This window comes from Candoia aspera, chromosome 2 (genome assembly GCF_035149785.1).
Source record: "Candoia aspera isolate rCanAsp1 chromosome 2, rCanAsp1.hap2, whole genome shotgun sequence".
NCBI lineage: Eukaryota > Metazoa > Chordata > Lepidosauria > Squamata > Boidae > Candoia > Candoia aspera.
Genome location: NC_086154.1, coordinates 61,068,963 through 61,095,077, shown reverse-complemented (window position 1 = coordinate 61,095,077; position 26,115 = coordinate 61,068,963). Strand labels below are relative to the sequence as shown.

The window sequence follows — 26,115 nt, the reverse complement described above, 5'->3', positions numbered from 1 at the left end:
GGCATGTGAAATAAGTGCCACTGTTCGATAGTTTGAACATTCTTTAGTGTTTCCCTTTTTTGGTATGGGGATATAAGTTGATTTTTTCCAGTCTGATGGCCATTCTTGTATTTTCCAAATTTGCTGGCATATAGCATGCATTACCTTGACAGCATCATCTTGCAAGATTTTGAACAGTTCAGCTGGGATGCCGTCGTCTCCTGCTGCCTTGTTATTAGCAATGCTTCTTAAGGCCCATTCAACCTCACTCTTCAGGATGTCTGGCTCTAGCTCACTGACCACACCGTCAAAGCTATCCCCAATATTGTTATCCTTCCTATACAGGTCCTCTGTATATTCTTGCCACCTTTTCTTGATCTCTTCTTCTTCTTCTGTTAGGTCCTTGCCATCTTTGTTTTTGATCATACCCATTTTTGCCTGGAATTTACCTCCGATGTTTCTAATTTTCCGGAAGAGGTCTCTTGTCCTTCCTATTCTATTGTCTTCTTCCACTTCTGCGCATTGCTTGTTTAAAAATAATTCCTTATCTCTTCTGGCTAACCTCTGGAATTTTGCATTTAATTGGGCATATCTTCCCCTATCACTGTTGCCTTTTGCTTTCCTTCTTTCTTGGGCTACTTTGAGGATCTCAGCAGACAGCCATTTTGCCTTCTTGGTTTTCTCTTTCTTTGGGATGTATTTTGTTGCTGCCTCCTGAACAATGTTGCAAACTTCTGTCCATAGTTCTTCCGGGACCCTATCTACTAAGTTCAGTCCCTTAAATCTATTCTTCACCTCCACTGCATATTCCTTAGGAATATTAGTGAGCTCATATCTAGCTGATCTGTGGGTCTTCCCTAATCTCTTTAGTCTGATCCTAAATTGTGCAAGAAGAAGTTCGTGATCTGAACTACAGTCAGCTCCAGGTCTTGTTTTTACCGATTGTACAGATGTCCGCCACCTTTGGCTGCAAAGGATGTAGTCAATCTGATTTCGGTGTTGTCCATCTGGTGAAGTCCATGTATAAAGCCATCTCTTAGGTTGATGGAAGACAGTGTTTGTTATGCAGAGTGAGTTGTCTTGACAAAATTCTATCAGCCTATGTCCTGCTTCGTTTTGTTCTCCCACGCCATGCTTATCTGTAATTTCAGGTGTCATTTGACTGCCCACCTTAGCATTCCAGTCTCCTGTGATGAAAATAACATCTCTTTTAGGCATGTTGTCCAGTAGGTGCTGCAAATCATCATAGAACTGCTCTACTTCAGCTTCTTCAGCATCTGTGATTGGGGCGTATATTTGGATCACTGTGATGTTAGATGGCTTGCCCTGAATTCGAATTGAGATCATTCTATCGTTTTTTGGATTGTATCCAAGCACTGCTTTAGCCACTTTACTATTAATTATGAAGGCTACTCCATTTCTTCTGTGGTCCTCTTGTCCACAGTCGTAGATCTGGTGGTCACTTGATGTGAAGTGGCCCATTCCAGTCCATTTCAGTTCACTGATGCCCAAAATGTCTATCTTTAATCTTGACATCTCACCAATAACCACATCCAATTTGCCCTGGCTCATAGATCTTACATTCCAGGTTCCAATGGTGTGTTGATCCTTAGAACATTGGATTCGCCGTTCACCACCAGCACTGTCGGCCACTAGCCGTCCTTTCGGCTTTGAGCTAGCTGCGTCATCACATCTGGGGCTAGTTGAACTCATTCTCTGTTCCTCCCCAGTAGCATTTTGACCATCTTCCGACCTGGAGGTCTCATCTTCCGATGCTATACCGACATATCTCTGGTTGTACTGATCCATTTAGTTTTCATGGCAAGAATACTGGGGTGGGTTGCCATTACCTTCCTCAGGGATCGCATTTAGTCTGACCTCTCTGTCATGACCTTCCCGTCTTAGGTGGCCCTTCATGGTTTAGCTCATGGCATCATTGAGGTGCTCAAGCTTCAGCACCATGACAAGGTAACGATCCTTTGCTGAAGAATGTGTCTGATTAGTAGGAGTCTAAAAGAACCTACAACGTTGGTGGTAGAGGTGGGATTGCCACAATTCATGGGGTATTTATGCGCAACAAAAGAATTGGCTCTGGAAAACTCAAGTATTTGTTTTTTTCAGCAGTTCTTCCTGCAAACTACCAGACAAATGCACAGAAATGTGAACACTGAAAAGTAGGGATGAGAAAGGGACATTAGCAATTTATTTTATTTCCTTTTTTTGTGGAGAGTACCATATGTGAGCAGGTATTTGTTACTTCACAGTGGGTGATTGCAGAACCATGATAGGATGACATTCTTTGATCTCTCCTATTGGTTAGCTGGAGGGTGAGCATAAATTGGCTCACGATGTTCTTCTCTGCATTTTGAAGTTGAAAAAGGTGAAGTAAGTTACAGATCAGATTCTAATTCTTTTATGATGAATTGGGGATGGAAACACTGGTCTCACAAAGATGTCTTGAGTTGGCAGTGTAAAAACAGAATTATTGAAAGACGGTGTAGAGAGAAGAGATGAAGAAAATGGAAACCTTGCTCATATATTCAATAAACACAGTATTTAATGGGGGCATCTCTGACTCTGAATATTAAATTTAATTTTATCATTTCCACACAGGACTTAAGGATTTCTGCACAAGCAATTTCTACCACTAGGGGGACCTGAATCTGGTCTAATACACAATAATAGTAATGAAACATACAAACAAAAGTGGGAGTAGAAAGAACTAATGTATGCTTCTGGAAAATAAAAGATGATATAACCCTCAAGTCATGGATCCCTCTTGTGGTACCATGGAAAACCAAAATCCCAGAAAGAATCAGAGATCAGCTTTGTCACGTGCACAGGCTTGCACAGCAGCATTTCATCATGTGCCTCATAGAAAACACGAAACAGTGAATATTTCTAACATAACTGCGGCCCTCTTGGCTATGTTAGACTGAGCTTAGACTAGATAACAAGATGTACAGTTTCAGATGGGCAATTAAAACAACTTTCTTTGTCTCCATCTATTTGAACTGCTGAAAATAACCACACTCGTTGCAAAAATGCCACCACGGTAAGTGTATCTGTGCAGGAATCATGTGGGACTTGTACATGCATGAATTTCATTGTGTATTCACATGCTGGGAAGTACCTGGGACTTCTCAATATATGTACACATAAAGAAATAGACATCTGTGCATCTCTTACCTAACGATAATCTGTATGCAGGCCGCAGCTTAATTCTACAGTAACAGCAGAAATCATAATTTCCCTTCATACTCTGCATTTCCAATGCGACCCCAATGTAAGCAAGGGAGGAAGAGTAATGATGAGGCTCCTTCAGCTTCATTTCCTAACTTCTTCAGCTTATAGAGAAAGGCTGAATCTATTATGTATATTAGGGCTGAAAACCAGAAAGCTACCAGAAGGGAAGGAAAAAGAGGCAGGAAGTTGAACCTTCTACCAACATGCCCTGGATTCTGCCTTTTTGTGGATTCTGCAGGAGCAAGGAGTGAGCAATGGGGGTGGGGTGAGGAAATGGGGGGGGGGGAATGGCATCAGCAATTCCATATGCTGAAAGCCACACTGCCTGCCTGCCTGTCTTTTGTAAGCGCAATACTGAAAGCGGCAGCACGTTCCAGTCAGTCGTCACTGTCAGCATGAAGGAAACACACACTTTCCCCAAATCAATTAACCCTCCCTGCAGGTTGCCATGGAGAAGTGTGGCAGGCAAGAGTTTCAGCCCTGAAGCATCAGAAGAATGTATGTATTATTTCCGGATGATGTAGTACAAGGGAGGGAGAAAGAGACGGAAAGGCAAAATGGGGTGGAGGTGATGATGAGGGACAGGCAGAGAGAGAGAGAGAGAAGAAAGAAAAACAGGGATAGAAACAGAATTACCGAAAGACACTCCGGAGAAGAGTGGCAATAAATAGAAATCTGCGCTACAAATTCAGTGAAGGTCATATACTTGTAGTCTTAATTCATTATTATGGCAGGAAGGTTATCTTCCCACCCTCCCATTGCTGTGCACTCAATCATGGGAAGCATTTATCTGCTGCTGTTCTTCAAGGACCGGTCACCATACTTTGGACTCCATATGGTCATCACCATGGCTGGCCTCTTGGCAGAAGTCCTTCTAAAGTCATAGAGAAGTCTTTCTGCCTAAGCATGGGCAGAATGTGCAAATGTCTCAATTTTGATTCCATTTTCCGGGACCAAGCCAATAGGCAGGGATACACTCCACATTTCAGTTATTTCTTAAATTTATTTATTTCTAAGCTTATTCCAAGAGATATGGAATTCAGGGTGGTATTATGATATATATGGTTATACTCCCATTTTAGAAAGCTTATAATGTAAGTTAAGCTGAAATGGGAAAGTGCCCCAAGATTTCCCAGTAAGTTTGATAACTTCAATGGGCAGCTCACATCCAAGTTATCATTATTTCCTTTGAATGATGCTGTACTGGTAACACTTCTAAGTGATTCCTGAATTTCCAGTTGAAAGTGGAAACAAATGCATATATTTCATGGCTCTGGAGACCACAAATAAAGTGTGTGTGTGTGTGTGTGTGTGTGTGTGTGTGTGTGAGTGAGAGAGAGAGAGAGAGAGAGAGAGAGAGAGAGAGAGAGAGAGAGAGAGAGAGAGAGAGAGATGAAGACCCTGGAGCAAGAATCACTTATTCCTGCTTACTCTTTTTTATTTGCAGGCTACCTTCAGGCTTTGTTGTTGTTGTTCAGTCGTTAAGTCATGTCCAACTCTTTGTGACCCCATGGACCATACCACGCCAGGCCTTCCTGTCCATCACTGTCTCCCGTAGTTTACTCAAATTCATGTTCATTGCATCGGTGATACTTTCTAACCATCTCATCCTCTGCCATCCCCTTCTACTTTTGCCTTCAGTCTTTCCCAGCATCAGGGTCTTTTCCAGTGAGTCCTCTCTTCACATTAGGTGGCCAGAGTATTTGAACTTCAGCTTCAGTACCTGTCCTTCCAATGAACAGTCAGGGTTGATTTCCTGTAGAACCTCCTTGCAGTCCAAATCAGTCAGTCCTAAAGGAAATCAACCCTGACTGTTCATTGGAAGGACAAATACTGAAGCTGAAGCTCAAATACTTTGGCCACCTAATGTGAAGAGAGATCCAACTGGAATGGTAGCGAACACTTGGTGGAGAGGCTAGTTCAGATTATGATTAGCCGAACCCAGAGTGGCAGCCATTTTGTGAATGTACCCACCAAATGCTCTCATAATTCCAAATGTTTCCCCTCTCCCCCAAATTGCCTACTGCTGAATTATTTCACAGTATAAATGTGCAGCTGCTGTAGCAGAGGTAAGTAGGAATGAAGTCCTGTCTCCCTTTCGTATCCTACAAATGCCACTTGTGAATTATAGTTATTTTCAATGAATGAAAAATTGGAAAATCTATCTATTCTGTATCATTTACATCAGTTATTTATGAGGGGAGGACAAACGTGCTTCCTTCCTTTCTTGGCTGCTTTAAAACAGCAAGAAGGGAAATGGGGTTGAATGATTGATTCAACCCTATTGATTGTTTGATTTATATCCCATCTTTCTGCCAGGAGCAAAAGGTGGAGTGCTTAGCATTCAAATGATTCCCCTCTCTCTCCATTTGATTTTCCTGAACTTTCATGAGAAAGATCCTCCCCATGCTTGGAAAAATTTGGAAAAAAAAAATGGTTTTCAAGGTGAGATGTGGGGATCTTGCCATCACATCACTAGCCTGAACAACACAAGTGAACACAAGCTAAGCTGCTGGAAATTCACCAACTCTCTCACACTTTTGCTTTTAAATTGGCAACTAATTAGGTTCTGGGGTTATGCTGAGCGTTTGAAAGGAGCACTTGCGAAGTGCATTGGTGTGAGTGAAGTGCCTCTCCTTGAAGCTCTGGTGCAGCCTCATCACAGCTGCTTTGAGGGATTTCTCAGTCTGTCTGTGCATGAACAGCCCATCAAGTTATATTAAAAACCAAATCCTGTGGACAAAATTATTTAAGGGTTATAGAAACAAATGTTCAAGGATTCTCAAGTAAAACTGTCTCTTTCTTGTCCATATAAACACCTAATTGTGTAACGTGCCTGTGAGGTTTATGGCTGTGGTTTCATTTTTGCACTGTTGATTATTCCAGACAGACAAATATGTAGCTTTTAAAAACATATTTAATAGCAAGCACAACTGAGGCCCATAACTTAACATCTGGCACTGCTGCACGGCAGCCTCACTTTAGTACCCTAATTTCTGCACAGTAGCAAATGCTCAAATACTTTAAATCTGGGATATAAATGGCTCTATTACTTTGCTGATCTGCTTCTCTCTGAGACTTCAGGCAGATGAAATCTGACATTTGTGATGACAGGCAGTTTAATCATAGACTCCCATAATTGGACTCAAAACTTAAGGCAGCTGAGAGTCCAGTTAAGTGTGATTATTTGATAGGCATGCTTGTTGTCTCTTTCGTGCTTCAGTAAAATGAACACAAAGCCTCTTTGCTGATGCAAGGCTCTTTGGAGAGACAGATTAGATGTTGTCAGTGTTTATCCCTGCCATGGTATATATTTGAGCAAATTCTTCTGAATATGTGTTATGGTGGTAGAAATTAAACAACTAATATTTGTGCAATAAAATGGTTACAAGCAGAATTTTCCAAAATGGTGAAAAACTACTTCTCTTGTTCTTTTTAAAATTAACAAAATACGTTTTTGTGGATATACTTGTGGATACACCTTAAATGGATATTATCTTTTTTATCTATCACTATTTGTCTCCAAAACAGATTAATTTTTGCAGGTGTGCTGAGAAATGTTATTTCCACGGTGGAAAGGAAAAGTGGCAGTCTTGTGTATAGTTGCCTGAAATAAAGCTTCCTAAATACAGTAAATGAGGAAGGTACAAATAAGTGAGCTATAGAAGAATTCTATCAGGATGAAACTGTCTTGAGCAATACAGAACTTCTGACCGTAAACATCACTTGTCCTTCATAATGACATATCCTGGGGTGGCTACCGGGATCTCTAATTTCATAAAACCCTCTGCAAGCAATTAGTTTAGAACACTAATAAGAGAGAGGTGACGAGAGAACAGCTTCAGAAAGATAGAAGGTTCAACTCTAGTCTCACCCATCACTGGTTTCAGTTCTGCTCATGGCTGGCATAGGTCTCAGGTAGAGAATTAAGCAAGTGGGTGGTCACCTTAAAGAGCAGATACCAGCAGAGAACAACAAAGTTTGAGAGGACAGAGTTGTCCATTGTACTCAGCTTGTTCTATAGCTCCTAAGCTAGTCTGCCACTCTCAAATATTGTGGAGAAAGCTGGCTGCCACCAGTTCTGAAACAAGGTTCAGCTTGTCCATCCTGGAAGTGACATCATATTGCCTTTATTGATGGAATGTCTTGGGACACGTGTGCTGTATTCACAGGATATCATCGCATTTCACATTTAGGAAAAGGCATACAAGTGCTAATGTTTCAACTAGCGGTATTCACTGGCTTTATTTTTTTCAACCATTTCATTCATTTTGTTAATTATTGAAGATACTAATGCCACACTTTATCTCAAGTAGTACTTTATATGTGTTTATTTTAAGAAAAAGGAGAACAGCTGGATGGAGGAAGGGGAACATTCAAAAGTGAAATAAGAACTCGATGTTGCATGTTTAACTCTGATCCATTTTGAAGAATCACGGATTCCTCTCCTCTACATTTTATCAGGAAAGGCTTCATACTGTATGCTTGGCACTTAAATATGCTGTTAAATGAAAGAGGGCAACATGCCAGAAAGGACAATAGGGAATCAGCCAATCAATCTGTTGCTAGTTCCACTGGAGCCTCAGAAGGAAGAAGGGAGGATGTGCATGTTGGTCCAATGCCTTGTCTATCACTAGTCCCTAGCTGGTGCTCCCACTGAGGGGCAGCAGATGTTCTGTGCAGAATGAAGTGTTCATTAGAACAAGCTCCATCCTGCAGCTCACCTTACTTTTTTTCCTCCTAAGGGTGTTCTGCTCTTTAAACAGAACAGTGCACAACCAGGAAAGACTTGAGGGTAGTGACAGTTTAAGGTGTGTGCTGCTCTTAGCAATTTGCAGATTAACTGAAAGAAATACATATTTATCTGTTGACTTAGAAAGGACTGGGAAGTCTGCACAGGTCTGTGGCTGAAATCAATGCAGACTATGAACAGTCCTTTTGTGTATGCATATTTATATCAATCCAGCATGAGAGGTGGCTTCATAAAGGAAAGCATATGTTTGTGTTTATTAAAATATTTTAAATTGAAAAAAGTCACTTATAAAATAATAGATGAACACCCATATAAATATTATGTTAAATATTCACTATTGGGGGTCTTCACTAAAGATTATAGATATGTACTTGCACTAATGCCAAGACATTTAAGCAATCATGGTGTTGCTTACAATTGACATCCTGCAGCCACCTAAAGCAGAATCCATATCAGTACTGACAGACATCATCCAAACATATGTATTATTGCACTATATCTGTCAAGATAAAAATAGAACAATTATTTCCTTAATTTATATGGTATGCTCTCATGTGCCGTCTACAGAGAATCAGGAACCTGATACTTACCTATTGCAAAAGTGAGGAAGTTTACTTGCCCTGCTTATCATTTGACAAATGCAATATCAAATAATGACTTGCATATATGAAGCAGCCATCAAAGCCAAATGGCAAAGAAAACAGTATTATCTTCTAGCACCACTTTTCAGTATTTCTTTTCAGCCAAGACATCAACATATTCAGCTGCTGGGTCATCTGACAACAAGTCTTTAGATGACAAGTTATCACATGATACATTTATCTATCTATCTATCTATCTATCTATCTATCTATCTATCTATCTATCTATCTATCTATCTTTCTATCTATCTATCTATCTATCTATCTATCTATCTATCTATCTATCTATCTATCTATCTATCTATCTATCAAATTTATACTACCGCCCATCTCCTCCCAAAGAGGGACTCTGAGATACATACGCACTAGATTAAACAAAGACTCACTTAACTGCTGGGTCTAAAGGGAAGAATGTTCAAGAGACAGATGAAAAGTCAGGCTACAAACTCACAAAAAATAGGACAAGTTTTGTTATATTTTTTCTGCCCCCTCCAACCTTCTCATGATTTAAATAAGTATGGATAACTAACATATCCACACATCTGCTAGGTTATATTCTTCAATAAACAGTAAGTAGAGCCGAACATCTGGCATGTCATACTAAAAGTGTAAAACAAAAACCAAGAGGATTTAGACTGAAGTTCATATTCGGGCACGGAAACACTCTGGATGACCGTCTCTGCCCAACTTACTTCACAGGACTGTTATTGGAATATGACTGAAAGATGTACTGTGTGTGCAACCTTGAGGAGGAAAGGCAGGATATAAATCAAATAATTAATAAATAAATATTGCTAGGGTATATAGATGGCTGTAGAAGCAGTGAAAGACTTTGTATTTCTAGTTGCGAAGATTACTGCAGATGCTGACTGCAGTCGGAAAATCAGAAGACGCTTAATCCTTGGGAGAAGAGCAACGACAAATCTCGATAAAATAGTTAAGAGCAGAGACATCACACTGACAACAAAGGTCCGCATAGTTAAAGCAATGGTGTTCCCCGTAGTAACATATGGCTGCGAGAGCTGGACCATAAGGAAGGCTGAGAGAAGGAAGATAGATGCTCTGGAACTGTGGTGTTGGAGGAAAATTCTGAGAGTGCCTTGGACTGCAAGAAGATCCAACCAGTCCATCCTCCAGGAAATAAAGCCAGACTGCTCACTGGAGGGAATGATATTAAAGGCAAAACTGAAATACTTTGGCCACATAATGAGAAGACAGGACACCCTGGAGAAGATGCTGATGCTAGGGAGAGTGGAGGGCAAAAGGAAGAGGGGCCGACCAAGGGCAAGCTGGATGGATGATATTCTAGAGGTGACGGACTCGTCCCTGGGGGAGCTGGGGGTGTTGACGACCGACAGGAAGCTCTGGCGTGGGCTGGTCCATGAAGTCACGAAGAGTCGGAAGCGACTAAAGGAATAAACAACATATAGATGGCATTGGTCCTGAGCCAACAGGGGATGGCAGAACTATCATGGCTGAGCAGTATGTATGACTTATGTCTCCCAATTCTGACAAAACAAGGATATGCTCCATTTTCATTTCTCCATGGGCCTTGTGAAGCCAAGGGAGATGAAACTTCTTTCTCCAAAACAACTAAGTTTGGGAGTGGAGAGAAAGCTTGGCTCAAGAGAAAATATGCCCCTTAGCAGGCTGTCCCAAAGACACAAAATATACCTCTAAACCCCTTTCTCACTGATTCAGAAATGGAAGAGATTAGCCTCCCCTTGATGTGATAGTGGAGGGGGTGCAGGGTTGGACCACTTGATTTTGCATTTCTTTAGCATATTGTCTCTGAGCCTCCCTCTTCTTCTAGGAAGGCACTCAATCTTCTATATTCAAAAGTACTATGGAAGGGGGAGTTGCCTTCCTTTAATAGAGCTATCAAGAAGCAATTCATCAGGAAGTAAAGGAATAGGGCAAAAAGAAAATGAAAAATAAGCAAAAGATGCATTGTCCTTTTCTCTCCCCCCTGAAGTTCTTGATTAATCTCCACTAGTATTTTCAGTACCCCAGTTCCCAGGCTTGTCAGATTCTAGTGCCAGACCTAAAAAACAAGAAACTCAGGTTTAAGGGATTCCCCTTATATTCTGTGAAACAAAGGAAAAGAGATATAATCTGGAATATATTTTAAAGTCAAAAGCTGATTTCATTCCCAGTTTCTAGCCCTCTTGGGATTGGAAACAGAGGAAAAGATTTGTTCATTGATAAAACTCATTCTAGCCCAGGAGGATAAGACTCAAGCACCATTCTCTGAACACCACATGTAACTTATGCCCAGCCTCCCAATCTGCCAGATACTATATTTTAGATTACACATCCCATCATTTTCTGATATTAAGGTTGGGTTGAAAGATGTAGTCCAAAATCAATGGATGGCACTAGCTTTGTGGAATCTGGTGTAGGGCACACACTACTGATCCAATGAGGCAATAGGCTTTGGATAGGTATTTATGATATGACTTTACTAATAATAATTTAAAAAACTAGATTTTTCTTTCTAGTATTTGAATATTAGACAACATTTGTTCAAATTGTCATAGCATCTGATGAAATACTCATAAATTATAGGAAGGAGACAGACTACCAGCCGAAAATCAAAATGTTGATTCTGCAGAAAAAACATGCAAAACATTTTAGGATTGCTTCAGGCATCCATTTTATTTAATCTTTGTCTTAAATATGCAAAGAAAGAAGAGAGAAAGAAATGGCAAGAGGGTGGGAAGCCATTCTTTGAAGGACCCAGTCAAAATGTCAGTAAGATTGCCAGAATTCTTGTATGGAGGTAGGAGTGTATTCAGATTAGAGCTGTAGAAAAAGAGCAATCATCTCTTTGAAAAAAAAGTGAGGACTAAGCTACATGTTATAGGCTTGCACCTTATCATTTTTTTTTTTTGATGCTGACGAGCAACAAATGTGAGTGGAGTTTGCAGCATGACAGGATTGTGTAACGTGTTCACCACCAGAGCATTAGAGCAGGATTCCCCAAGAGCTCATTTTGCTTGGAGAGTTTAGGAGAAATACCGTCTTTTGGCATTTCCTTACTGTTTGGCCCAACCTTGAGTCAGAAGTTAGCAGTGCCAGGATAAAATTTGCTGTCTCTTGCCAAACTTTATCCTGCTCTATTGTCTCTGTTTCAAGCCACTGCAGTGACCTGACTTACTTGAAACTAATAGGTGATAAACAGATTTGACACACTTGGAGGCCACTGTGGTATGGTCCTGGAATGAAAACACTATTTTAATGCCAGTGTGTCTAAGCCTGTCTCACTCATGGTACGTCATATGCGAATGATCCCCTACAGACTACCAATCAGCCAGAAAAGATAGGTGAAGTTTATTAAAATTAGTAACTAAAGCCTCAAAACCATGAAATGATTATAATGGGAGATTTCAATTACCCAAACATCTTTGGAAGACCAACTGCCAAACACAAGAGGTCAGATAAATTCTTGACTGATATTGACAATCATTTTCTCTTTCAGGTGGGGACTAGGGAATTTGCTCCTATAGATTTGGTCCTCACTAAGAGGTAGGAGTTGATTTAAGGTATTAAAGTGGTGGGAATTTGAATGCTAGTGTTAGAGTTCTTGATTTTAACCCTCCCCCCCCCTAAAATGGTAAGAAACAGTCAAGAAACAGTCAAGTACAAATCATGAATTTTAGAAAGGCAGATTATAATCAATGAAGAGAAATAGTGCAGAAGATGCCATGACAAGAAAACCTTAAAGGCAAAGGTGTTGTAGCCAACTGGGACTTCTTAAAAAAAAATTAAGGATGACCCAGCCTCAAGCAATACATTGAGGAAGAAAGCCAGGAGATGTCTGAAGGATCCAATGTGGTTTAATAGGCAGCTTGTGAAGGGGCTGAGGCTAAAGAAGGATATGTATTAAAATGGAAGGAATGGCTAATAGCCAAGGAAATTTACAAAGCCTCCACTCACGAATACAGGCATGAAGTCAGGGAGGCAAAGGTACAAAGCAAGCTAATTCTAGCATGAGAGGCGAAACTATCCAGAAGAATCTCCTCAAATATATCATGAGCAAGAGGGAGACAAAAGAGGCAGTGGGCTTACTGCTTAGTCTAAATGGAGAAATCTTCACAGGCGCCCAAGAGAAAATACAGAATTCAACTCCTGTATTGCCTCTGTCTTTATACAGAAGGGAAATAATAATTTGAGTGGCACAGACAGGGAACAAATGTAACAGGCTGCAGATCAGTAAGAATGTAGTAAAGGATCTTCTAGCTTGGCCCCAAGGCCCTGATGAAATATGCCCTGGAATACAGAAGGAGCTGATTGAATAGCTGTCAGGAACTCTGTCAATGATCTTAAGGAGTCCTGGGGATGTGACAGAGGACTGAAGAGCAAGTGTAGTCCTTCTCTTTGAGGAACAGGTGGGAGATCCCAGTAAATATTGACCAGTAAGCCTAATATCTGAAAAGATATTAGAGCAAATAATAAAGCAGGGCATTTATAAGCGCCTCATGATTGTTAAGAGTCAGCATGGGTTTGTCAAAAAGAGGTCATGTCAGAGCTTGTCTCCTTGTCTATAAAATAGAGGTTGTGGGTTCACCATCTCTGGAGATTTTAAAGAAGAGACTGGATAGCCACCTCTAAAGGATGGTTTAATTCAGGGGTAGGCAACCTTTTTCTGTAAAGGGCCAGATCCTGCTTTTTACAGAAGGGCTGTATGGCATGGCTGGCAGGTCTGCAGGCCAAGGAGGGTGGCAACCATTGGATGGCACCAGCCCTCCAGTGAGGAGGTCACCCTGCCTCTACCCCTTGGCCCCTTCCCTCAGCCCAGGAGCTTGGCTGAAGCTTGGACCTGGCAATCTGCCATCTGCCTGCCCATCTATTCTTAGCTAATGGGCCGTACAAAAACAGGCGGTGGGCCAGATTGTGGGATTAGTGTGCTGACCCCTGATGTAATTGATTTTCCTGCATATTACTGAGGGTTGGATTAGATGATCCTTGTGATCCCTTCCAACTCCACAATTCTTTGATTTGATGACAAGATGAAGGCAATGTCATGGGGACCCAGCAGAGAAAAGATATTGGCAGGCAGGCTTGTACCATAGTTTGATGCAAAGTGGGAAAAAGCCTTAAGATACCTAGAACACAGCGGGAGGAATAATGTATTTAAACTAAGAATGGGGGCAGGGGGGAAGCTTTATAATCCCTCCACCTTTTCTGCCAGTGAAGGAACAAAGCATGAGGAGACTAGAGCATCAAGAGAAGGAGAAAGAATTAAGCAGTCCCTCTCCTCATCTCATTATCCCTTTGCTTTAATTGGCACCTCTCTCTTCCCGGTCCATGGGGAAATGACAAGACTCTCAAGGTGACATTAGGGATTTTTGTGAGATAAAGGGCTATAATACTGGGACATGTCCACCAGATGGCATGCTTACACCGTTGTATATTGTCTTCTCAGCACACAGTGAAGAATGAATTGGCAACCCAGAGGGGAAGCTCCTGTCAAAATCTGGACTCGCGTCACCAGAAATAAATATTCAGTAATGAGCTATTAACCTTTATGGTTCCCTAAGGGGGAGTGGACATGCTAAATACTTTGCTGTAAAACTGTATAGGATCCTGCTGAGCTACACAGAAATACATTTTGCCAGGATGCTTCTAATCAGCAGAGATTCCAACAAGAAATGCCAATCTCGACCTGGAAAAGTAGTGGTTAGAATTGGACAATATCAATTTTTGAGAAATGGGTCAGGAGGAATATGGTAAGCCTTGCTCAGTATGGATGCCTGGCTGCTTCTGATGAGCTGACGATTTCCATTCAGTCTATGGCTTAGAGTTCTGGAAGATGGCGAGTCTGGTCCACCACCAGGGGAAGAGCCAAGTCCTTTGAGAGGACATTTATTGTCCAGGAGGTGTAGAGAGCCATGGAGAAGGCCTTAAGGAAATATGCAGAAGCCACTATGAAAACAAAAGGGGCAGAAGCACACCTTGAGCCCTGGGAAAGGACAGTATTAGGAAGAGACTCAGGATGGCTCCTCCCTGACTCCCTAGGGTATAAGAGGGAGGGGAGGAAAAACACAATCAGACTTGCAAGATTCTGTTAATATAGCTTATCTCAATAAAGTATAGTTTAGTCCTGTATCCTGATCTGGAAAATTTTGAAGGGAGGACAGAATGACAGAGTTCAGTTCTTGTCCCCACCATCCTCCTTTCCTTTGCAATAATGTTAGCTTCCTGACAACCTCTTGTTTATACTCTAGCACCTCAGGAGCCCCAGATTTTGGAAAGCACCCTAATGACAACCAATTTAATCCCCTCACACCGTACAGCAGCACCATCTGTACAGCAGCTGCTTGCCTATCATCCCTGAATCGCACGCTCCTTTTCACTCTGTGCTAAGAGGAACAATCTAGTGTCACACTTTATACCACACAAACTAAGATCAGTTTGAAGTGTTTGCTTTGAGGGAAAATTATCAAGCATGATGCTGCTTGTTCACAACTGTGTCAGGGAGATGTGCTTTCTGTGGAGAGATGTGCTTTTTGTGGCATTAAACTGCTTCTGATCTGCCCACAATGCTATGACTTTATTTTGCATTTGCTAATAACAGGACTTCAATATCAGATAGGCCAGAGTCTTGGAAGTTTCTGCAGAAAACAGAATGGGCCCTCTTAAGGTTAGACTTCCCCCTTCAAGGGCAGACCCTTGGAGGGAGAAGATCTCAGCTATCCTCTAGTTTCTGGGATTCCCTTGAAGAGATCAGAGGATTGCAGTTTTCATTTCTTCACAATACTGCTGTTTTGTTCAACCTATATCCCATCTTCTATAACAGGAGATTAGTTTTTAATCTTCACCACAATTAACACAGGTAAGACAGAGCAACTGTGGTTAAAACCACCCTGTGAGTTTTTGAACTAACCAGGGATGTGTAGCTCTCAATCTAACCGCGACAAGCCAGCAGTCAACTATGCTTTGGCGGCTGACCATGGATGCACACCTCTGTGTGAACTGTGGGGTAGGTGTTGGGAGGATGGAGAGTACCCCAAGAAACTCTCTTCTTTAAGCTTTGGGATTTGCTGATAAGGAGCTGGGAATAAGATAGTTTAACTTCTCATAGGACAAACTGTTCACAAGAGAAGTGGGGAGTTCATATGTAGTTGGCATCAGTCTTAAAACTTCCAGGAGAATCCATCAAGATCAGAGAGAATTCTGGGGAGAAGAAGCTGAGCAGTAAAGTAGCTAAAATGGACTACACACCTTTAGTAGCTGTTGAAGTTAGGCTACATACTGTTGTTTTCTATCCAGAGTAAGGTTGGCTAGTAAATCTAAAAATGGACTGAGCAGTTGACACTGATTAGGATTTATGAGGCACTGGATGAGACTGGGAGAAGGCTCTCTGAAGTGTTTCCAGCAACTCTGGAAAGAAGAGTGTTGAAGAGAACACATGGCCAGAAGACCCCAAGGTTTGACTGGGGTTGAAAGTGACAGAAAATAACAAGATTTATTTGTTATTCTCTGGCAAGCAAACCTGTCATAGGTCTGCTTGCCAGAGAAATAACCAGCCATCACCTGTCATCTCTTCCACCTGAGAGTGGATGGTAAATGCCAATTAATTAACTAAGCCCTTTCCTTAGACCTAGAGGGGCAAACAGAAGCAGTGCTAGGAATTAGGAACTGGAGGGCAGGGAGCATATATGTTAGGAACCAACATATTTTAGGCTCATGTTATATAGTGTTAAGATTTATTTAGTTAGAATGCTTTTGAGAACAAATGCAAGTCTACAGAAAAAAAATAATGCATTATGTCAGGCTACAGGTTGGGAGGTGGGAAATGGCTCGCTCAAGAATGCAAACAAATAGCAATTTTGAAATGGTAAAAAGTGAAATTACTTATGTATTCTCAAACGTCCTGGCTTATATCCCAACTGCTTATTTCTGTCTTTGTTTTGAGAAAAGAGAAAAAGAGAAAAACTGGAAACTGTGTGGCCCTGATTCTATCAGATCTTGAACCTCTATCTGTGCAATCCCAGGTCACTAACCCTCTAACCACTGAACTGAATTGATTCTTCAAGTTTCATATTATTATAACATTGCAGAATTGTGTGTTGTAAATCAGCCAGGCAGGCATGCTCTCTTTGGGTTCCACTCCATTTCATTCCACCAACAATCAGCCAGCATTCATGCCTTGATCTCCGGTAGGATGATTTTATTTTATTTATTTATTATTTTAGTGCTTCTACAAACCTTAGAGTTTTTCTAAGATTGCTAATAACCTCCCTCTTGTGTATGGGTGGCACCATATGGATGCACACTGGGAGACTGAGTTTGCTATTACCACACAGCATGATTATATTCCAAGTCGTGGTTTGTGCAAAGCAATTCTGACTTGGTATCATTGTCTTCACTTCATTCCTCCAATACATCAGACTCTCATTTTATGCCACGAGGGACAGGAAGGAAGCCCCCTCTTTTTAGGATAGATGATCTTGGCTTACATTAATTCTTCTACCTATCCCTTCTGCTGACTTTTATTGAAATGATGCACGCATCAGTTGGCATATCTAACAGCTGGAAAAAAAGCAGATAGTGGCTATCACAGGGGCAAAAATGCTCATTAGTTTTTAAGTGCTAAAAGAAATAAATTTTCAAAGTGCTACTGAAGCTAAATAGCTGGGTTATCCATCTAGATACCATCAAGTTTGTGTATTTTCTTCCTGGGTTTTGAAAATCAGGAGGCTCGGTGAGGCAACTATTCCAAAAATGGGCTCTTGGAAGAAGTTCAGACAAAAACTATGGATTGTGTATGTATTGGAAGAATTGCCCAGGTAAGTTCTTCCACAGCATCTATACATGCACACAGACATACAAACTTAACTTTTTCTTTCTTCATGTTCCCCCCTTCTTATTTCTGCCACTCTCTGCCTCATTCTTCTCTACTCTCCCCATTTTCTCCTTGGTTTTGGACTGAAGATTTAGGCATCATTTGAATGGAAAGCTATTAGCTCTGCCTCGTCACCCCATTTCCAGGGCACTAATAACTCATCCCATGCGCCTTCTCTCACATGCTGCCTGTCGGCTTTAATAGCTTGATAGATCGGGTGGTTTGGCTTGTTCCTCTGCATGCCGATTCAGGCACAAAGTTTTAATAATTAGCCACATAAATATAAGTCCCTGTAACAAGCACACAAGCATTTCCTTCATGAGCAAGTCTCTGCTGGAGCAGCAGATTTGGATATTAATGGAGCTTTGTATGAATATGATCAAAATAGGAGGAACATGAGGCTGTTACAAAGGGGGAACTAATATACTTCTGTGAGCCAAGAAAATGGCAGGGCAGGAGTATTGAGTAAATAATTAAGACAGCTTGCAAAGTTACATGCACATTACATGAATCCATTGCAATAGAGCGGATTTCTACCATACAGTATTATGAAATACAAGAAGTATAGAAGATATTCCTCTTAAAGAAGTGGCCATGGCTTCATTAAGCTATGGTGCTTTGCATGCAGAACAAGGCAGGCTCAGTCCCTGGCATCACCAGGTAAAAAGCTCTGGTAGCAGGACTGGAGACTTTTGCTGGAACTTCAAATACTGCTGCCAGAAGACAGGGATGGTTTAGACAGACTGAAACTGCCTAAGGATACAGTATCTTCTTATTCACTCAAAGTCAGTTTGTGTTGCTATGGGGCCGCTGATCCTTTCCTGTGCTATGGCTTGTCAGGGATATGCTCAGCATTCACATTTCACTATATGATGGTTGCCAGATTCAGGAGTGAACTTAAATAAAACCCTGAACATTTTTGAAATGGACAGGAGGATGGAGACATTAGGACTACTGCTGTGACAACATTATCAGCTTTTTCTCAAAAGCTAAGTTTTAAACAGTACTGTATATAACTTTCTCTAAGCAGCTCTACAATTAGGTTTTGCATCAATACCATTTCTCTCAAGAACCAAGAAAAATGTGGACGTTTCTTACTTAACAACTATGCAGGTTTACAGTAAGTTACTTCCCATTGAAATGAGTTACTCTGGACCAAGACATACACACAAACATGTACCTGAATTGATTTGTAGTAACCTCTATCTATGAATGAGAGCTAGTTTGGTATAGCAATTAAAGGCCCTGTAGAAGCCAGGAGACAGTGAGTGCTGGCTGGCTGGCTGGCTGGCTTTGGGCCAGTTACCCTCTCTCAGGTCTACACTGGGAAATTGAAAAACTTCTGTCTATCATCCTACACTGAACCAGCGTGGTAGAGTCCCGTCCATAACTTACAGGCCTTCATTTTGGGGTAGATTTAGACTGATAACAAACAAATCCACCTCGCATTTCTCTAATGAGTGAGGTGGCTTACAAATTGATCTCTCTTTCACATTCCCAGACATATGGGACTGAACTCAAAATCTGTACTCAACAGAGTTCTACTGAAGTTGAAGAAAAAGGGTGGGTGGCAATTTCTCCTAATTTCCACTGCAGGCCTCAGTGCTGCCTCCCATGCAGTTGTGAGAAAAAAAGAAATCCCAAATTCTAGCTCTACAGAATGGCCTCCTAATCCCCTTCACAAATGAAACTGAACTGAACAGAACCTTCTGGACTGAACTCACCCTCTGTCTTTTCTTACCTGAGTGTTGATTCGGATAGCGCCAATGGAAGGAATTTCAAAATAATAGCCTTAAAAAAAAACATACACACAAACACAATGTTAGAAAACATTTTGGCATGATACTTTTGAATTGATTTTCAGGACAAGGCCCTCTGTTTAATCCAAGCATTTTTGGCACGCCTGGTGCAGGCTATGATGCAGCAACGAATTAAGTGAGCTCACTAAATCTTGATGGCATCATTCCCGAACAGTTTCCTATCTGAGGTTCAGAAAGTCTATTGAGGTAAGCCCAATTTATGTCATGTTTGAGGAGGGCCTTGAGCCACATTAATTTGGCTGGACTCAACTCAGCTGACCTGCTCTGGCACCATCACCTACTTTTTTAACTTTATAAAGGTGGTGGGTAAAATCTTCTTCTCCTCTTCCTCCTCACCACTGGCTGCCCACAGTCACTGGTTTGCTTCTGTCAGGCACCTGACCGGGTGGCTAAATTCACTGGATATGATCTACCACCCAGGCAGATGCATAATCCAGGCTACACAGAGCAAGCAGACAAGGTGGACCCATCAAAATAGAGGCAACACCATTCCCAGCAATCAACTAATTAACATCTCCAAGTTAACCTCCAATGTCCAACCGACTCCCCAAGCTCAGATCTTTCACAGACTGCATAGCAGCCACCCCTCCTGCTGAGGAAGATTTGCTGGGACATGGGTGAAACATCTGCAACCCTCCCCCTGATCAATACTTTAGTATTGATCTCCCAAAGCCTGTAAAACTTGAATACGAATTTACACAGTGTTCATGGTAGATGTACACACATGGGGGGTTCATAGAAAGACACATATGAAAAAAGGTATGGAAACTGAATTCCCATATCATTCAAGAAAAGATTCACTTCCAAGACAGCTAAAGCAGCTGGAGGCACAGAGTCCATTTTTAAACATTTCTATTTCTGTTTCAGTTATGTGAATAAACATACAGTGATCAACCACATCCTTCTCGTATCTGGAACAAATCATTCTTCGATGCTTTAAATTCTCTGTCTCTCTTTTCATCTATCTGTAAACACAAGAAAAACTGATCCCTGCTCTTAGAATTTTAAATCTGAATTCCAGCAGTGCAGAAACTACAAAGGGAGACATTGCAGGAAGAGAGCTGTATGGTGGCAAAAACCAGGAATCTTGCAGCCCCTTTTCTGACTAACAGATATTGTTGGAAGATGTAAGCTTTTGTGAGCTTCAGCTTTCTTCATAAGATGCATAGAGTGACCAGACTAACGTAGGATTTAAATTGGGATAAGGTGGGGCGGGGAGAGATGGGAAGACAGGTTGTTTATATAGATGCAAGTATAACATGAGACAAATTACAAATGCCTTATCAACTAACAATTTTATTACAACACATAACAACACATACAACAATTACAACAAATAACAGTCAACAGCTAGAGAGCTTCCTTCTTCTCACTATGAATTCTTAGGTTTTTTTTTTAAATGACCAGGCAAAAACATTGAAATTGTACTGAGAACATGGAGTGAGACTATTAGCAATTGATTTAATTTCTTTTTTTTGGGGGGGGGGTGTTGAAGAGGAGGCGAGGGACCTTGTGCTACTCCAGGAGAGATAGTGGTCTGGGCACCAGGACATTTAGAGCTGATCTTGGGGATGAGGAAGCTATTAACGGACAGGAAAGCTGTTAAGGGGGAAGGAAGGGGTGAGCAATTTAAGAGGGATTTGGAAAAGAGATTACAGAGTTTAGGGACGGAGGGAAGCATAAGAAAGAAACTCAAACAAATCCTGCCTTGCTTTTGGGATAAAGAGAAACTTGCACAAGCTTTGAAGATTCTGTTAATATACTCTATAGCAGTGTTTCTCAACCTCAGCAGCTTTAAGGTATGTGGACTTCCTTCATGGCTGGCTGGGGAATTCTGGGAGTTGAAGTCCACACGTCTTAAAGTTGCTGAGGTCGAGAAACACTGCTCTACAGTTTCTTCTTTGTTCTTTAGCTATCTTTTCATGCTTTTCTATATTTTTATATTGTATTGTAACTATATATATATATATATATATATATATATATATATAGAAATTGAATAAAGTTCTTAATAATAATAATTAAAAAGTAATAAAGTAGCATTCCTGGAGTCCCTGCAATGTCTGTTTCTTGACCTGGCCTAGCTCAAAGACCTGATGGGTGCTGACTGAATGAAGGTTTAGGCAGGCTCTGAGTGGTCATTTGGAGGGAGAGCATTGATTGACTCTCTGTCTTTTCACTTTGAGATCAGCAGAAGTGAAGGGCATCAGCAGGTCTGCTTCAACCAGTTTTGGAGGGACTTGGGAATGGAAATGGTGTTGTGTGGAAATGCCCTCCCTTCTTTTTAAAGTAAGTTTGGTTACTGAGGAAAAAACAACCATTCTATCTATGATTTCCTTTTTTGTACCCCAAAGTGCCTTTCCAGGAAGGCTGTTAACGATGTAGCTGGGAACAGCAACAGCAATAATTATAGTATGGGGTAGTGTAAGGTGTTGAATACAATAATGGAGACCCAGTTCAAAGTCTACCCTCAGCCATGGGGGTTTACTGGGTGACTTTGGGTCAGCCATTCTCTCACCCCACTCTACCTCATAGGATTCTGGTTGTGGGGAAGAATTGGAGAAGGAACACTATAGATGCTACCTTGAGTTCCTAAAGCAAAGGTGGGATATATGTCTGACAAACAATTCCAGTCTATGCACATCCATGAGCCAGTTTGGTTTAGTGGTTAAGGCATCAGGCTAGAAACCAGGAGACTGCGAGTTCTAGTTCTACCTTAGACACAAAGCCAGCTGGGTGACCTTGGGCCAGTCACTCTCTCTCAGCCCTAGGAAGGGCAAAACACTTCCAAAATCTTGCCAAGAAAACTGTAGGGACTAGTCCAAGCAATCACCAGGAGTCAAGACTGATTTGAAGGGACCAGAAAAAAAAGCACATCTGGTGGCCTCAAAGCCATGCCTGCTTCTCTCGCCACCAGTCCATCCATCATGCCCATTTGCTCTGATCTCTTCCCAGTCCAACTCTTGGCATCTGTGAACCTCACTGCCTACAGTACTTTCGATCTCTCTGTAGCATCTGCCTCTTCAGTTACCATGTCTGTTTAGCAGTCCCCCTATGAACATTACAGTTACGTGTGACATTTTATCTGTTTCTCTCTGACTATCTTCATTTACAGCAAATTCATCAGCAATAAATGACTTGGTGTGCTGTTATGTTTCTTCAATTTTGTAAACAGGGAAGCCAAGATATTTACAGTCACCAAGAGCTAAATGTCGAAGGGCTGATCTATAAAGATGCAATAATTTATTTCCCACCATTTTGATTCAGGTGGCAGATTTAATTAGCAATTCTGGGGGAAAAAGCAGACCTCTTCAAGAAACCAAGTGGACTTCGTTGCTACATCCTTGAGATCTACTGTGGACTGAAAGCTGCTTAAGCTGCATGGTTTTAGCCTTTACTGTACTGCTGGGGCTATACAGAGACTACTTTAAGGGTGGGAGTGGCAGTTGTCCAGACTTAGAAGTGGTTACATGATAATGTCATAGAATATTAAAGCTGAATTGCGTCCAAAAATTCTCCAAATTGCTGTATGACTGAATATTAATGTGGTGCAAATCATGTATTCAGCACTGAATAATCTTGTAATCAAGGTAACACGGAGAAATAAAAGAATGGGGGACAAACTACAAACTGATACACCTATCTCAGATGACTTTGGGTTGACAAAGCAAGACAATGTTATGTAGGAAATAAACATGGTTGTAGTGGTGCATCCCATTCTACTTTGATAATATCTGAAAGCTGAAATTGTGTGAAACAGGTTGACCAGGAGAGGACTAACCATGCCAACCTCAACTGCTGGATAGAATGAGGAATTAAGGTATGGGTTGGGGTGTGCAATCTGAGATTCCAACAGCAAATTTGGCACCCAATTACTGATTTTGGGTGATACTTTTTTTCTTTTCAAAATTAAGGGTGGCAACAATGCAGAAGGTCTCTGAGTGGCAAACTGTTTCCATTCCCACTCATAAACCCCAAGCAATGAAAAATATCCCAAATTGCTCTGAAAATCTGCAGCATAATTTTTTCCTAAAACAGGAAGCAGGGTGGGAAGGGAATACAAAACAACAACAGGAAGAACCCAACAGTCCCACATTAAAAGTTTGGACCTGGCTTTGCTGGTGATGTGGTGTTCTTGAAGGTCAGAAGCCAGAGTTGGAATCCTCTATGCCTCAAACAGTTCTCACACCATGCCAATATCTATTCTCTATCCTACATGACTGCAATTTCTAAATGTTTCTGGAATGACCTGAATCCAGCCATGGGACTGTATGCAACTTCAGAGAAATGTCCTGATGAGAAAGCCATATCAAGTTACTCTCTCTCTAGACTTTTCTACATTTGACAGCTTGCTTACCGGTAGTGGCAATTAGCTGCTATATTTGGCCTCCTCCTTCCTGCAAGATGGCTGAAGATAAGTAATGGTTTGCCAGTTTGTAGCCAGCAAGAGAAATAAAAACATGTATCTTAATAGCAAGGAAGAGCATAAGGGGCAGTTCACAGGCTGATGGGGATTCAAAAGATGGTTTGAAAACAGTTACCCCCAAACTCATCTGTTATCAGTGAAAAGACATGGCTCCTTGCCATTAGAAAGAAATTATGAAACACTCTACCCTAATGGCTTAAGAGATAAACTGGTTCCAAATGAGAAATAGTTCAGTCTGAAATCCATGTACAACTGTCCTTTTCATTTTGATAATCCTGCCAAAGATGACTCCCTGTCACCTGTGCTTACTTTCGGTTTGAGGTGACCACCAAGGAGCCCAGTGCTTAGGGGGATTGGCTGTAAGGTAAGCTGCTGTTTCTCCTGAGGTCCTGGCACTCTTTTCACAAACCAGCTCTAGTCACAAAGGTTTTTATCAGTTACAACAGTCCATCCTTGTTTAATCTGCATGCACCCCTTTTGTTACAGGTTTTCTCTCCTGTAACTGAAAGCAGGAAGTATTATGACAGCTTTCTCCAACCCAATGCTCCAGATGTGCTGGCTATGTATTATAATAATGGGACATGTTGTTGTTTATTCGTTTAGTCGCTTCCGACTCTTCGTGACTTCATGGACCAGCCCACGCCAGAGCTTCCTGTCGGTCGTCAACACCCCCAGCTCCCCCAGGGACGAGTCCGTCACCTCTAGAATGTCATCCATCCACCTTGCCCTTGGTCGGCCCCTCTTCCTTTTGCCCTCCACTCTCCCTAGCATTAGCATCTTCTCCAGGGTGTCCTGCCTTCTCATTATGTGGCCAAAGTATTTCAGTTTTGCCTTTAATATCATTCCCTCAAGTGAGCAGTCTGGCTTTATTTCCTGGAGGATGGACTGGTTGGATCTTCTTGCAGTCCAAGGCACTCTCAGAATTTTCCTCCAACACCACAGTTCAAAAGCATCGATCTTCCTTCTCTCAGCCTTCCTTATGGTCCAGCTCTCGCAGCCATATGTTACTACAGGGAACATATACAGTATTTTACAGAAAACTTTTCTTTCTCAAGGCTCTTGTCCCTTGCTCTTGTCCGCTCAGTCATCTTGCACCTCATGCAGCTTCTGCCTTGCAACAATGTAGCCATGAGCTTTTCCTTCATGGCATTTGGAAATGAGATGGCTCTTTGTATTCTTCTTGAGAAAGTTATGGTGGTAGCCAGCTATCAGTAACAATAGGACATTCCTCTTGTTCTAATTACCTACATCTTCTCTCTCCTTCAAAAGTTCCTGCTGTTTTCAGTGGAGCCTTTCCTAAGTATGATGTCACTGTTGCTATCCAAATATCTTTGATGTCAAAAACCAAGACCTGGGGGATCAGCAGCAGGAGATTACAAAACTCTCAGAAAACAAAGGCTCTCCTCCTGCTTCACATGTCCTTCAGAACAAAGACTGCAAGGAGAACAAAGCTGCATGCAGAACCTTCAGTCAGAAATGGGCAGGTTTTAAAGAGAATATGGAAAGAGGCAAAAGGATGCTGAAGGGTTCACATATCTACAAGTCATTAAAATAAGGAAGCCAAGAAACAAAAAAACCTTTGGGGCTTAAAGAATTGTCAAAATCTTTCTCTTTTCTAAAATTAAGCTCTCAGGGGGAAGCCAGATGTTACAGTACATGAGGTTCTTATTAATATTCTTTTTGAGAGACAGTGAATGAGCACCAGGTATTTACATGAATAAACAGTATGTAAATATCAGGAATTCCGGAGGCCAGAAGGAGGTGGGGGGGGGGGAAGTTGAAGGTAAAAGTGTTGGTAGGATAAAGGTTAGGGAACTGTATTCCCAAATCCTCTGCCTCAAATATGTGATTTGTAGGTTCCTGTTCAATAAACATCTTCACATCAGTTGCACACATCTGATCTGCTGGCATCTAATTTAACTTGTCCATAGTACTCCACAGTGCTTTAATTTCCAAAATGATTTATAAAATGCAGTATGTTTCCATTTGTGTCTTATAAGATATCACATTGCCTAATCTAAAGGTCCACTCAACAAATGCCTGTTGGGGCAAATAAGTGTGTTTAGTGTAGCCACAATAGCTGGGGATTTTGAGCGTTACTTTCCCAACTCATTGGGAGGTCATTGGGTTGAAGAAGCCTGGTTTGGTATTAATTAGTGATAAGGATGCTTCAAACTTGCTCAAAGAGATGTATCTTGGTTGGGTAACCTTGTTTGGTTTATTGAGACTTCAGTGGCACCTTGGAGCACAGCAGCAAATTGATTGTGGAACAAACTTTCACTCTCCCCTTCCTCTGCTTTTCCTTCAAATGACCTGGAGTTGTAGTGACATCAGTTTCTAGGTTAACTCTGGTAAACTTTATTCTGTACAAATTTATTAATTCATTGAAGCAGGTGAGG

At 41.4% G+C, this 26,115-nt stretch overlaps 1 protein-coding gene across 1 annotated transcript in view; it reads right to left on the bottom strand.

Annotated features, from left to right (window-relative positions):
• CACNA2D2 (calcium voltage-gated channel auxiliary subunit alpha2delta 2) overlaps positions 1-26,115 on the bottom strand; it is a 675,105-nt gene that overhangs the window by 69,013 nt on the left and 579,977 nt on the right. The window contains exon 14 of the mRNA XM_063291953.1: positions 19,212-19,261. Within this exon, the coding sequence (XP_063148023.1) occupies positions 19,212-19,261 (50 nt within the window). The remainder of the gene's footprint in view (positions 1-19,211; positions 19,262-26,115) is intronic.